Source organism: Siphateles boraxobius, unplaced genomic scaffold, assembly GCF_051911475.1.
Source record: "Siphateles boraxobius isolate OS27281-9 unplaced genomic scaffold, OSU_SipBor_1 6, whole genome shotgun sequence".
In the NCBI taxonomy this organism is placed as follows: Eukaryota; Metazoa; Chordata; class Actinopteri; order Cypriniformes; family Leuciscidae; genus Siphateles; species Siphateles boraxobius.
This window is the reverse complement of record NW_027509186.1, coordinates 26,714,973-26,729,990: the sequence shown is the minus strand read 5'-3', so window position 1 is coordinate 26,729,990 and position 15,018 is coordinate 26,714,973. Positions and strand designations below refer to the sequence as shown.

Here is a 15,018-nt window from a genome sequence, read left to right as displayed (position 1 = left end):
TTCATTTATTGTCACACAGAACCTGGATCTCACTAAACGAAAGATGGTCCATGAGGGTCCTCTGTCCTGGAAGATTAACAAAGACAAAACTATCGGTAAGCCACTGCTCTTAAACGTCCCAAGAGCTGGTTTCTGATGATTGTATAATAACACTGGTGTCTGTTTTTGTGTCAGAGCTATATACTTTACTCCTGGAAGACATCCTGGTGCTGCTGCAGAAGCAGGACGAGCGTCTTATTCTCAGGTGTCAGAGTAAGAACCTCGCAGGAACGGCTGACACGAAGCACATATTCAGTCCCATCATCAAGCTCAGCACTGTGCTGGTGCGCTCGGTGGCGACAGGTGAGCGTCTGCATTCTCATTTGTCAAACATGTATATTTGAAGAATGAATCCTTATAGGTTTCCTTTATTTCCCAAACAGATAACAGATCATTTTTTGTGATTTCCATGTCCAAAAACGGAGCTCAGATCTATGAGCTGATGGCCCAAACCGTGTCCGAGCAGAGAATGTAAGTTATGGCCACTTCTTTCCTTCTGATGTTTCTGAAAGCCATGACTTTCTCGTTTATAGAGATGAGTTTATTCTCTGTCTTTTATATCAGGTGGCAAGGGCAGATCGCTCAGAGGGCAGAAGTTATGAACGCCAAACCCCACAGCGTCATTCCTTTGCCTCAGCACGAGTGAGTCCCTCACTACTTTTACTGATCTTAGCTTTGTTAACATTGCTAAAGTGTTTGTACTTACTGGCCTGTAACCTACAGCATGAGTTGGTGCCGTGAGTTGGTGCCGTTGGAATCGCTTTACTGCCATTACCTTGTAAAGTGTCCATTGGACCAGTGCTGATAGGCGATGATATCGTTAATCAATGATAGCAAGAGATACCGTCTAAACAAAAGCATCAGCTATTTGCGATATCAAGAGGATTTGGCATTTCCGATTATTGTATTAATTTTTATTATTATCAAATATTTCAATTATTTTGCCCCGGCATAATTTCATAGCGCATCACCGCATAACCGACACACTGTGAGGATAATAAAAGATTAGACCGATTAGGGGGGGTTGTGGGGGATTTAAATAGTACATAGGGTTTAATTTGTCGTTTAATGAGATCTAATATATGTTATTAAAATAAATTGGTAGAACTTTGTGAAGTGTGAAGACTGTGAAGTGTGAAGACTGTGCGTGAGCCACAAGAGAACACTGTATCCGCACCACTGATCGCAGTGACAACGAGCACTTTGATCAGTTGATTTAAAAAACAACGCGATTTCAGAGCTAGATTGCCTCTTATTACGTTAAATTCGTTACAAACGAACCAAATGAATGCTCTGCTAGTTAACTGGAGATATCGACCCTGGCAAAAAGTGGTAGGGACATGTCCCACCCGCAAATTACGCCTATGGGTTTGAGACTTCTTCACCGGCATAACTCTCGTGCAAAGTTTGCACATTGCTTTTGTGATATCCACTGGCTCGCCTTAGAAAAGGAAATATTTCCAATCGCGACTTGATTGACAAGTTTATCTTTGCTTGCAAAATGATGGACAATGATTCACATTTTTTGCCCATAATTTTACTCTGAGTAAATATGGCCAAGGGAAAAAAAACAACAACCTGACAATATTGTTTATCAGCAATTCCACACGCTGACGAGTGTCACCCAACACTACATTGGATGGGCACTTCAAAATCTCGGCAGAAGAATTATGTGATCCATATATTTTTTTAAATATCTATGAATTGGAGCATACTGTTTTCATGTACTGTTTTAGCACGCCTAGTATATAGCAAACTTTCGTGGGTTCAAATCTGTTTGTTATAGTGGAAATTACATTACAACGTGACGTCGTAATTTTTGAAACATTGATACATTTTCACCTAAATATTAAATTGGTTTATGATAATTCTTTGTTTAGATTATCATATTTATATATATACATGGTTATATATAATGGAATTTTGTACAACATTTTTATGTTGGATTTTCATAGTTTTAAGATTTAAAGTCTGGGACTGGGACAAGAGTGACAATAAAATCTATTCACACAAGGCATATAAAAAAGTAGTAACTATAAATGATAAAGGCATGTAGCTTACATAACCGTTCAACTGTGTTCTAGTGGCGACAGAGACGGTGTTGAGTTAAGCAAGTTCAGCAAAGGCTCTGAACGAATCTCCACAGGAAGCATCCAGTCCGCAGGTAGCTGTGCATGTACAAACGCTTCTCTGATTGTTAAAGTGTTGATTGCTACTATACTCAACTCGAGCCTTCATCATCTGTCCTCAGAGAAAGACAGTGAATTTTCACCCTCGTCAGCCCTGCGGGACTGTGTCCCAGACGCCAACCCTGGGGAAGAGGAGCAGGTCCCGAGAGCTGGCAGGGATGGCTCGTATCTGGACTCAGTACTTTTGAACGGCAGGGACGCAGACTCTCTATCCTGTTCATCTAAAGCAGACGAGGCCCTTAAAACCTGTAAGACTCCGTTTGAACTGCATTAGCTTACGCACATATCACTTTCTTATCATGTTTTATCTTTGGTAACTTGAAATAATAAACATGGAATCATTTACATAATAATGAATTGTGCTTGCCAAACTTCTTACCAATGCCAGATACAACGAGTTAAGGCTACTGTGACCGTTTGTTTTGGCTTCTTCTCAGCATTGAGAGGCTGTTGTCCGTGCGCCTGCCAACTCCAGAAAATGACTATTCAGCCTCTATTGATTAAAACAACTCCAGAAAAGCCTTATTTATTTTCCAAGTGTCTTTTTAATTAGTTTAGTATCTAACAATAAAATATCTTCTGTACTTGTGCTTCCTAATGGGAATCACTTCTATTGAAAACAACAAATATGTGAACTTAGAAAAGTTTAAGTGAAGCGTGGACTAACAATGAGCAATACATTCTTACGGCATATATTAACTTTTTGTAAATGTTCACAGTGCATTCACTTATTTTTACAGATACAACTTTTGATCTTAAAAATGTATTAGTAAATGTTGAGATTATCTAAGATTAATAAATGCTTTTAAAGTATTGTTCATTGTTGTTTCATGTTAACTAATATAGGTAACTAATGTTAACAAATGAAACCTTATTGTAAAGTGTTACCAAAAAACACACCGAATTATTTAAGTCATCACATAGTCCCTGATAGCCCGGTGTGGCATATTACATGCTCTAATATTTTCCAATATAGCCATAGATAGGTGCATATTGCTGTTTATTCCTTCTGTCTTTCTTTCTTTCTTTTTTTTTTTGTTAAAGGGGTAGTAGTCCATCCCAAAATGTTGATAACCAAACAGTTTTGGTTCCTATTGACTTAAATAGGACATGAATTATGGACAAAAAATACAATGAAAGTGAATGGAAACAAAATTCTAATCTTTGTGTTCTGCAGAAGTCAGTTATACAGGTTTGAAATGACATGAGGCAAATGATAAATTTGGGTAAACAATCCCTTTAATAAGTGTGTTTATTGTAATTCCTACTGTCACAGTTTGTTGCAACACTGATTCAACTAAAAACATTTTTTTTTCCAGAATCAGTTTTCTTTTTTTTCTTTTTTTTTTGTTAACATCAGTTATAAATGGGCTCTCAATATCACACTTGTCTTGTTTGTTGGCTTCTTCATTTCAGGTTGTTTTGTAGTAGTGCATTATTTATTAAGGTGATCATGTTTTTTCAGTGGCGGCTCTGAAGCAGGTGCTGGTGACTCAGCTGATGACTCAGGATGAGGGGGAGCGATTGGGCCGATCGGCTGGCAGTCGTCTCCTCAGGACCACCTCTCTACGCACGCCGGTGGAGCACAGCTCTGCTCGCTCCCCTAGTCGAGCTCAGGAATACACTTCTGGAGACACGGGCTTCTACGAGTGCCCAGAAGACTACGGTGAGTGTTCGTCCAAAGAACTTTGCTGTCTTGATGAAATTCTGGCTTGTATGGAGGGTTAGACTTGGAGACGTTATGCATTAATCATCAGTAAATGGTGAAAAATAAAGTAAAATGGTGTAGTAGTGGACCTGCTCCGACATCCAGGTGACCTGGCTAATTGTAGTTGTGCTTTTTAGCAGCCTACCTGGTTCTGGAGGGGTACGGCGGCTCAGGCGAGAGCAGTACAGATGATGATATTCAGGTCGGGAGAAAGGAGCCGAGTTTGGCCCACAGCTGTGCTGCTGACTCGGGCATCAGTCTCAAGTTCTCCTCGCCCTCCTCAGGCAGCACGTCTCGCCTCAGCAGACAGGTCCTTTCACATCTTCGCTGCCTGCAGGCCAACCTCAACCACCTCAAGGTCTGTCTGCTCTCAACCGTCTCGGAATTTTAAGCAAATATTCACAATATACTCATTATTGTTTTGCGATATAAAACATTGTGATTTTGATGATTTTAATACACTTTTCAAGTCCATTAAGTTTCTTATAGTCAGACTAGTTTTGTGATCCTTGTCTTGCGACTAGCTAGTTTCTGGCATTTTTTGGATTTTTTTGTGTGCTTTTATTTTTTATAGTCAGTTTTTATGTGATCCACCATTACTGCAATGCCAATTATTTTTGTCTAATAACTGACCTTAAATTATTACTTTTATTATGTTATATATAAACAAATTATAATATATATTGTTTAATATTAATAATAACAATATATATTAAATTGTTAAATGATCATTATTAATAGATATAAATAATAATCAATTTATTGTTATTGATTTATTAAAAGTAATTAACAGTAATTACATTAACAGTCGTGTTTCCTTGTTTGTGAAGGGAGGTGATATCTTCTCTCAACTTTTTGGACCATTCTTTCAACTTAGCCATATTTCTAACATGCATCCAAATGTGACGCTTAACAAACCGAGCCAGTTTAGATATTTCATGTGTTCTAGCTCAAGCACACCTGGTACAACTAATGAAGCCCTTGATTATTTGCATCAGGTGTGCTTGAGACGACACCTGTTTTGCATATTTGTGCTGTTTTGAGGGATTTTTTTCAGGGGGTTGAATAATTTTGAGACTGTAGAAGTCATTAAACATTGCATTTTCATTTTGAGTAAACCAATTTAAACATTTGTGTTGTGCTATTTCAATTACTTTTTTTGATTTTGATAAATATATTTACACAGACACACACAACAAATGTTAAAGTAGTATTTTAGTATATTAGTTGTTGTTTTTTCTCTAAAGGCTGAGCTTTATTACCTACCCAGCCCAGAGAGGACTGAAGTGTGGTTGAGTTAGTAACAATTTGACTAATATCTTTGTAATGTTTTTCAGGAGATGGAAACAAAGTATTATAATCTACTTCGCCAAAGGCCTGTTGGATCAGCAGCAGATGCAGACGAAAGCAGAGGTACTGTCAACACATTGACCACTAAACATTTTAAAATCAAACGGTCATTGGCATTGCATTCTGTTTCAGGATTATTCCATCATTCCTCTCTTCCTCCCACAGATAAGAAATAGAGTGGCAGAAGTTCCCGGCTCCTGTGATGACGGGGACATCGTTTCTATCCATAACATGCTCCGCACAAGCCTGTCTTCCTCACTGCTGAACACCTCCATCCAAAAATGAGGGGAATATTCTAACAAGGCCTCTTGCTTCTGTCAGCACTCGTCAATTAGGGAAGACGGACTGTCTCCTCTCAACCTTACCTGTCCCGAGTACATGTCCTCATTCCAGCAAACTTGGGCACCCCGGTCCTCTCCTTCCCCTGCAGTCTTAGCAAGAGAACGGAGAACTTTACCAAATTGTACAAAGCTGTGTTTAAAATATATATGTAAGAAACACAAGTTGAGAGAGGATTTTTTTTAACTAATGTATTACGTTTTTTTCTTCCTTTTTTAAATCCCAAGATGTATTTATTTTTCTTTTTAGTGTTTTCCATGTTTCTCGCATGCTTTTGGCTGTTGAAACTCTTAAGCTGTCTGTTGCTGTAGGCTTCAGTATGACTGAACAGGGCGAGTGCTTCAGAATTCAGACTCTTTTCTCCCCCCACAATTTTTTTTTGCGTGGAAGTCCAAGTCTGTGCAGTACATGAAGAGAAGTTTTTGCTCAAGGCCTCTCTCAGTTCCTCCAGCCAGCTGACATTTCTCCCAGAGCCCTGGACTCATTCATTTCCCCCAGAGACCCTCCTGCTGCGATGAAGAGCGGATGGAGCTCAGGCTCTCCTGGTCTGCAGCTAAATTTTGATGACTGCAATAAGAGAAGGATTACCATCAAAATGGAAAGTGATGCAAAACCTGGAAATAAAGATGCAATGACAAAACCTCTGTACTGATCAATTTGGTTTCATTTTTGGGCACTGGATGAGTATAATGAGAACAGGTGCTGAAATTCTCATGAACCAGAATTGTAATTCTAGTAGCTTGTCAATCAAAACTACATAAGCATATTGTTTGAAACCAAAAGCCCTGCACTCTTAAAAATAATTGTTCCAAAATGGAGTTTTTGAAGTGATGCCATAGAGAAACCATTTTGGGTTCCCCAAATAACGTTTCAGTGAACAGATCTTAAAAGAACCATTTTTTGTTTTTTTTGGCACAGTTACATTAGCGAAAGCAGGCAAAGTTTTGTGGACAAAAAAAGCATCCTTTGTTCCAGTATTGTATATTTTAAATTACATTTTTCCCTTATTCTTGTCAATATTGTATAGATCCTGATGACTTTTGGACATGCCTGCCATGTGTCATGAGACACAAGAGAGGCAATGCTGCATTTCACAAAGCTGATGTATGCCTTAGCTGGTGGAGACCTGGTCAAGCTGGTCATTATATGGTCCAAGCTGGTGGTCCAACTTGGCATTAGCTGGTGGAGATCTGGTCAAGCTGGTCCACCAGATCAGCCAAGTTGGCCATTGCCTGGTTCAAGCTGGTTGTGCTGGTGGAACAGCTTAAACGAGTTTGAACGAGCTACCAGCTTGAGTTGGTTTTTCCAGTGGGTTGCAAGAGGCGAACCAACACTGAGTGGGGGCCCCAGGCAAAATTAATCAGTGAGGCCCTTTTTTTTTATTTATGTATTTTATATATATTTTATAGCCTATATAATATATACAATTTTTTTTGTTAATATATCTTCATTACCTAGAGATATTATTATAAAAATTTCAAAAATTTGTCAAAACACAGAACATCTAAAAGAACACAAGTTGTTTATTTTTTACAACATTATGTGCTTAATTTTTTAATTAACGAAATGTCAATCTTCATCTTTACAACAGAAGATACAATACAACAATCTTCAAGATACAGTAAATCTTCAAATGTGTAACATTTTTACCTTAAAGTCATTTGCATGGTGGAACAAGAAATATATATAGTTAAGATATTAATTTAATCTTTGTTTTATTATTTTAGTAGTTCATTAATTGTTAACGCCACTAATTTAATGTAAAGAGCTGGATACTAATTACTATATGTCAACTATAGTAAATGTATTGATTCGATTTGCCATAGAGTAGAGATATTTCTAGTCGACTAGTAATCATTCATTTAAGCAGTTAGTTGACTAATCGCATGTTTATATTCATTTCTGCTTAAATACTGGGTGCATGGAGGAATATAGCCTATATTCAAGCGCATGCATAAATCTTGGCGCAAAAGCAGGCTAATGATAATAAATGTCTTAAAAATTAAGATTTGAATTGTTTATTAATAAACTAGTGTTTTCTAAATCAGTGTCGGCTGCAAACATATCTCCATACATCTACACTGTAAAGTGGATGCGCCTTTAGAAAGAAATGCATCTTTCATATGGATTACATAATTAGATGATATTTGCTTTCGATTCGATTTTTTCATTTAAAAGTGGACATTTCAAGCTTTATATAGATATATTTCTCATTAATGTGAGGGTAGTATATGCTGTGTTTCTGTTTATTTTTAAGACAGCTCCTCCAATTCACGAAACCATGAAAGCGTGCCCTGATTGTTTTATTTTAGTTTACAAAAGCACAACGTTTTCTTGTTATTGTGAGTTTACACAAATACAAGTAAAATTGCGACTGATGCATTATTCTTTTCCTTATGGCCAGAAATGATAGAGTATTTTAGGTTCTTGCCACTGTTTATAGGAAAATGCAAGTAGCCTAATCGCACCGGCGCCTCCATGTCATACAGTGCGCGCTCCACACTCCGCACAAACACTTGGATATGCGCCTAATAATAGCGAACATTTATCTAGGTTAAGGTTAGAGTGAGCAGCCATACCAGACGGATAAGTCCTTTTCATGTTTAACAAATCAAATAAATCATTTTCTACGTACCGCGAGTAAGCGCTGCTCCAGTTTGAAAAGGCAGCTGAGGCGAGACGGTAAAAAAAGCATAACCAGCGTTACGAGAAAGGGGCCCCACTAAGGGGGATGCAGAGATGTTGCTCAGTGAAAGTCTGTTTAGAGAGAACGGTGTCGTCTTAGCGGCCCCTAATTTAATAACAAATGATCATTTAGACGGAAATGAATCAATCAAAACTAACTTTAGCTGGAAAAAACATTTTTCAAGAGCCACTATAAAACCAAACCAATCTCTGTTACCTTAAATTATATGTTTATCTCTGTAAAGCTGCTTTGAAACAATCTACATTGTTAAAAGCGCTATATAAATGAGGATGACTTGACTTGACATGAGCGGTTGGCGGTTATAGCTGTGGACCGCGGATCGGGGAGATGACGTGACGGAAAAAAAAATATTTTAATTAAATTCGGGCGGGTGGCGGGCGGTTTCTAGTCTCGCGGCTGTCATCAGCAGCGCCTTGTATGCCCAATCAGCGGATGGCGGGCGGCTGCAGTTTTGAAAATTGGTCAAAAACGTTGGTGCGGATGGATGGCGGACGGATGATGAGTTTTGTGATGCGGTTGCGGATGAAAATAATAGCCCATCCGCGCATCTCTAATCTTGCTGCGTCTTTATATTAACATTCCTGATTGTTTGAATGATCAGCCCTAGGGGGCCCCCTTAAAATGCGGGGCCCCATGCAATTGCCTGCCTTGTGGTGACGCCTCTGTGCATAATATGCAAACTACTCTATTTAATTACTCTAGTTTACGAACTAAGCTGCTTTCTGTTGTTCAACATGAAAAATCATGTTTAAAGTTTAACATACTTCAATTCGACGCGAAATGTGGGCGTCTCCTGCAAAATTCCCGATTGCGTGGATTCCTATTGAAATGACTGCATTTCCTTACAACAATTTGCTGAAAAATGGTAAATGTGACCACACTTTTAGTGTGAAGAACATTTAATAATCTAAAGAACTTTTTTCTAATGGAAAAGTTTCATGGATGTTAAAGGATTTAATGAAATCATAGATCCCAATAAACACCTGAAATCAGTTTCGTTTAAAATTAATGATGTCCAGTTGTGTTGTCCAAATCTCTGTTGTGATTGTCCTTTAACAAGTGCATCTGGAAAAAAAATATTTTATGTAATTTCAGTCAGGAAAACAGTCCTGTAAACCAGCTTAATGAGTTATTCCTCAAGAGTAGGCCTAGGCTACATAAAATACACATTAAATTGTACAGTCATCATTCACACTAACAAAGTTTTATGATCAATACCAATTTGCTTCCGCCGTGATTCTTTTCTGTCACGCCCAGTGTGTAAATTATACACCGCCTTTCAGTGCGATACAACTTAAAAGCACTTTCTTGTCGCGGTTTGTCTTGTACAGCACAAGTTGTCTTTTGTCACAGCTAGAACGCTTGTATTTTATAAATATGTTGGCTAAGTAACTCTGTAATAATGTGATATATTATGAAAGAACATAACTTTAATGTATTTAATTATTTAATATGTAGGCTGCTGATCTAAACAGCAGGCCTAAGGCAAGCTAAGAAATGAGCTACTTGTTACTATGGTTACATCAGGTGCCTATGTAGCACTGCACTATATGGAAATAGGGGAGTAAATCAGATGTTTCGTCACAATATCTGGCATCGATTCGCTTCGCCAGCGATAAGATTTTTTAAATGATGGCGCGATACAATTACGATTTGATTAGATTCAGGGTCCTGCGATATCGATATTACACTATTATTTCCGTTTTACACAACCATTTAGCCTACATTCTTATAAATGCAACCAAAACATAACACGGACATTTAATTGAACTCTCTGAAAACAGCAAATACTGTATTCCAGCTGAGACATCCACAGCTGAGCATGATATACACTTAAGGCCTCATCATGCATCTGACCAATCACAGCCCTTGCGGTCTGCGTCGCCTCAACGCGTAGTTAAAATTTTTTGGAGGGTGCACGTCGAGCTACGGCGGAGGGGTCGGAGAGGGGTTCGCGGCGACGCAGAGGGGTCTGCGGGGGTACGCCGTCGATTCGACGCAGAAGCATAAAACAGGCTTTAGGCTAATATAGAAAAATAACGGTCAAGAAGGTCTTTCAATATTTTATTCTCTCTAAAATGTGCACATCTAGTATCCCCATTGGGACATATGCTACACAACAAAATTAGGCTAATAGAAACAGCAGCGTTATAGTTTTTGTGTGTGTGTGTGCAATTTGCAAAGTAGGCTATTATGTAATAGAGGCTACAAGCATTTTTTTTTTTTACTTGTGAAAAAGGTCCATTGAAACAAGTTTTCTAGTTGGCCTAGGTTATATCTTATAATTAAAGTAGCCTGATATCGTCTTTGTTTTTTTGTTGTTTTTTTTACTCGTTGCATCGATACACAATTGGCTACCAGTCATTTTATCGATACATAGATTATATCAATATGATCTGTATAAATCATAAGGTAGGGCCTATGATTTATTCAGATCAGATTGATATTGAGCTATATAGCTTTATTATGAAATAGGATTAATTATAGGCTAGCCTGCTATGTTTGTTTAACTTGTTTCGGGATCGCGTCACCCCAGCTCATCTGTTCTCCACTAGTAGGCCTAAAAACGTCATTGGTGTGGTGTTCATGCGTTCTTATTTCATAAATACAACCATTCCGACACAGTTTGCCTTCAACTGTGTCGACAATGAACAGCAGAACCCATATAATTCATTTATTCTGTTCTTTGCTTGAGAAAAATTCAGCAGCATGATATAAATAACCAAGTATGCATCAAATCTGTTGCTGATTATACAGTGACAGGCCAGTAGAGGGCAGATAGTGCTTGTTGTCTGTCTGGAGACTCTGTGAATACCCATAGGTCCTCCTGCAAGTGACATCAATGCTCTGGGTTTAACTGGCCTCATTAGGTTTGCCATGCAGATACAGAGCAGAGCAAGTGTTTAAAACTAAAACTCCTGTTAAGTTCAGTCAGTCCTCCTCAGGCATTGCTCATTATCACGACACTTGTTGCAAATCGTTAAAAAAGAACAAGACAAAGCTGTTCATTTAACCATGCTCTTGCATACATCAGTAGTACTCATTCAAATGAATCACAGAGCTCCCTTGTAGACTCAGTAAAGTTTCCCTTAAGCACTTTTAGTGAGAAAGCAGTTGCCTTTTTGCACTGAGCGTGTCCTCTGTGGTACAATGTCCTCAGTGTTTCACCGTTAAGACACTGTGCAGTTAAGTTCAGAGCCTGCAGGATAATTGATTGTCTCAGTCTCCGCATGTACCTGTCAATTATCTAATTGAAGCGCTGAGGGGGGCGAGAAGAAGGGTGAACTGCGGTGTCACATCACATCTCTCGCAGTCTCTCGGGTCACCAACTCAAGAGCATTCCTGTTTCCATAATCTCTGTTCCACACACTTGAGGGCAGTGTGCATGATTACTATAACTAAAACTATTGAAAATGATTGAATGGCATTGATTAGTTTGGTTTATGGCTTTACGAAGATCTAAAAAGTGCTCAGGTTGTACAATGTTACAGTGATGCTCATACCAAGATACTTGGGGTTCAAAAGTCTGATACTATTTGTGAAAATGCTCCTTTTTTGCGTTGTAATTTGATTGAATATATATCTAAAAAATCAACAACAACAAAAAATAATTATATATTATAAAACTACAGAAAATTTCCACCACAAGAAGTCGACAGGTTCCAGGTTCCATATATATATATATATATATATATATATATGGAACCTGTCGACTGTAATGCTCACTAAAATTGTATATATATATAATTGTATATTTGATCAGAATAACAATTTTAGTGAGTATTAAAGTCAGCATGAAACCAAAGTTGTGATGGAAGCAAAAACCCCTGACCTTTTTTAGCCTTTAACCTTTTAGTGGACATGATAAATGTCTCAGTTGCGATTTTATTTGATTAGTGAACGGTGAAAAGTGCAGAATCTTGATTAACATTTTCAGCATGTTCTCAGACTCCCTCTGTGATTTATTCCCAATATTAATTATTCCCACTGGCTTGTCTTTCTGAAGACCTGCCTAAATAAGAGCTATTTTCATTTTGACAGCACGCAGAAAAGATGATGATTATCTGTAGGCTACATAAGCTGTTGTTCAAATATAGCCTGCCAATATCGTTGTTGTTTTTACGCTGGGTTGAGAATTAGACATGCCAAGATAAAATCTTTGTTTGATTTTTTGAGAACATTTATATAATTCTGCTGAATGGATTTAAACAAGGTAAAATGTCGATACAGCTGGCCTTACACAGTAGCCTATGATCTTTGGTGTAGCTCTGAAATCAGAGGCACATTCCACGTGAGATTGATTAGCTCATTCATTACCCATGGACACATTCATTAAGGTACATAATCATAGTTATTTTCCACTTGACATGATGTGATACCCACATTGTAATATTAAAAGTAACTCATCCTAACAAAAAGCACATTTTGTTGTTAGGCAAGCACAGCAGTTTAAAGTCATCCTGAATGATTTCAAGAGTAGCAGGCTGCGCCACGAATAAAAATGCATTGTTTGCATAAACCTATTTTATTGTCTTTTGAGATGTCTTAGTTGGACAGAGACAGCTTTTTTTAATAGTACAGGGAAGACAATAAGCTATAAACCTCTCAAGCTTATGATCACGTAACATGGCAGCGAAGAGAGAAGCAAGGAGAGGTTACGAGTCCCCCGTAGGATGCCAGTGTTTGATTATGACCTCACTTCCACCCCTCGATGAGTAATGAACCTCTCCGCTCACATTGACTCGTCTAAATGGAACGTTACCCATCGGCATTTAGTCTCACTGGAACAGCACTCAGCTGCTTTTAATTACATAGGTGAACAAACCTGGTTTAATATAGAATGAATTAACACGCCTCCTCCAAATTATTATTCAATCCGCTCAGAGACGCACACACGCATTAGTGTGTGAGTGACATTCGTGCAACAGTATTAGATAAATTGAATAAGTCATGCAATAATGTTTTCCACAAGACCTCAGAAATGCGTCAAATTGAGTCGCGGTTTGGGAGTTTAATGTTAATGATGCAATACTAGGCTACAACTTGCATTGCATTGATATGCAAATCAATGTTGTTAGTGAAACAACTGAGTTCACTGCAAACTGCAAATACGTTCACACAGTGTTTGGTGACGAACATACAGTATGACTGACATCTGATTTACTCCCCAAGTATTTTCATATGGTGCTACATACCCAATCACCTGAAAGATGTAACCATTTAAACAGTAAACAGGTGACTGATTCACAAAGAAGTTTTTTTCTCTTCTTTTTTTACAGTATATTACAGCTACTTTTTGAACGATTGATTTATGTCAATCATGAAGGGTGATAGTGAAGAGGGTTTTCTTCCTGGATGAAAGGGTCTGTCTGGGACATGAAATGCATTTTGTAAACAAAATATTCATTTCATGAATGTAGGCTAAGAAATGGAATGTGTAAGCTACTAAAACTTTTCTTGATCAAAATATGCAGTTTGGGATACAGGCAGATTCTTTCGTTAATGAAATTAGCCACCATTTAAAAAAATTAAAATTCATGATTCCAAGAAAAGTGTCTAAATTGTGAGATATAAATTGCAATTCAGAGAAAAATTACAAGATATAAACTCAGAATTTCTAGAATTATGAATTGTTAAAAAAGTCTGAATTATAAAACATTTAATTCACAATTATGAGGGTAAAAAAGGTCAGAATTGCAAAATGTTCACTCAGAATTGTGAGATATTAACTTGATATTGTGAGAAATAAATTCAGTATTCAAAACTGGCAATTTTGAGAAAGTCAGTCCGAATTCCAAGATATTAACTCAAAATTCTGAGAAAAGAATTGCAAGAAATAAAGTCAGAATCTTGAGATAAAAAATTCAATTACCTTTTTTATTCCTAGTGTAATCAGGCTTCTAAAAATGCGGTTGCGAGTCCGGATGATTTAATGAATTTACTAGAAAGCGGTCGTCACTGTCATAAACCGTGAACATAACCGTATTAAGCACTCAAAAACAAGACTGACAACCGTATTCTGCTGCAATGTGAACGTGGCCTCTAATACAGAACTATGGCAAATGTGCAAAGCAATGGATCAGCACTGACAACAGACTACCACTGAGTAAAGACTGTTGGAGTCTCAATGCGATAAGCTTCACGGCCCCTCTCCTCCCACTCTCATTGTGTTCGTATCTCCGTGTCCTGTCCACAGGGAGCGCTCCGCTCAGCTCAAGTTAATATACGGATGGTGACCCATACATTTCAGCAGCTTTTTCTCCTGTAGGGTGTCAACAACATTGATGTACTTATCGAGCTGTTGGTTGAGATGGAGTTGAAGGCGGTAGGGGGTTTAACCACTGTCTCATTACCATGGTGAGCAATCCCACATGTCTGCTTCATCATCCTGGACCTCCTGTGTGGATCGTTCATCTGAGAGACAGGCAAGCCAGGAATGACCCTGGTATTTTCAGGGGCCCGGTGCCCTTTCTTTGGCCGCAAAAGCAGTGAGAGAAATGAAAGACACTTCCATCTCCTCCTGTGACACTATTGGATGCCTTAAGCCCTGTTTAATTACCCCTGGGTGCTTTGAGTGTGACATCAGAGAAGACGAGAGGAGTCATAACCTAGGGTCCCATGCAGACAGGGATGTTTCAGGAACATTCTGGTTATGATTTGGCACTTTGGTCGTTTATGGAACACTA

At 38.2% G+C, this 15,018-nt stretch overlaps 1 protein-coding gene across 4 annotated transcripts in view; it reads left to right on the top strand.

The window, feature by feature from the left end:
• Positions 1-6,265, top strand: part of arhgef12a (Rho guanine nucleotide exchange factor (GEF) 12a) — a 57,966-nt gene extending 51,701 nt beyond the window's left edge. For 2 of the 4 annotated variants that reach the window (XM_077208477.1, XM_077208475.1), the window contains 10 exons: positions 20-95; positions 175-342; positions 423-510; positions 604-681; positions 2,124-2,203; positions 2,291-2,476; positions 3,694-3,894; positions 4,077-4,294; positions 5,274-5,349; positions 5,452-6,265. In XM_077208477.1, the coding sequence (XP_077064592.1) occupies positions 20-95; positions 175-342; positions 423-510; positions 604-681; positions 2,124-2,203; positions 2,291-2,476; positions 3,694-3,894; positions 4,077-4,294; positions 5,274-5,349; positions 5,452-5,462 (1,182 nt within the window). In that variant the 3' untranslated portion in view covers positions 5,463-6,265. Of the gene's footprint in view, positions 1-19; positions 96-174; positions 343-422; positions 511-603; positions 682-2,123; positions 2,204-2,290; positions 2,477-3,693; positions 3,895-4,073; positions 4,295-5,273; positions 5,350-5,451 lie in introns of all 4 variants that reach the window. The other 2 variants (XM_077208476.1, XM_077208474.1) reach the window with 1 other exon arrangement.
• The last annotated feature ends 8,753 nt before the right edge of the window (positions 6,266-15,018 follow it).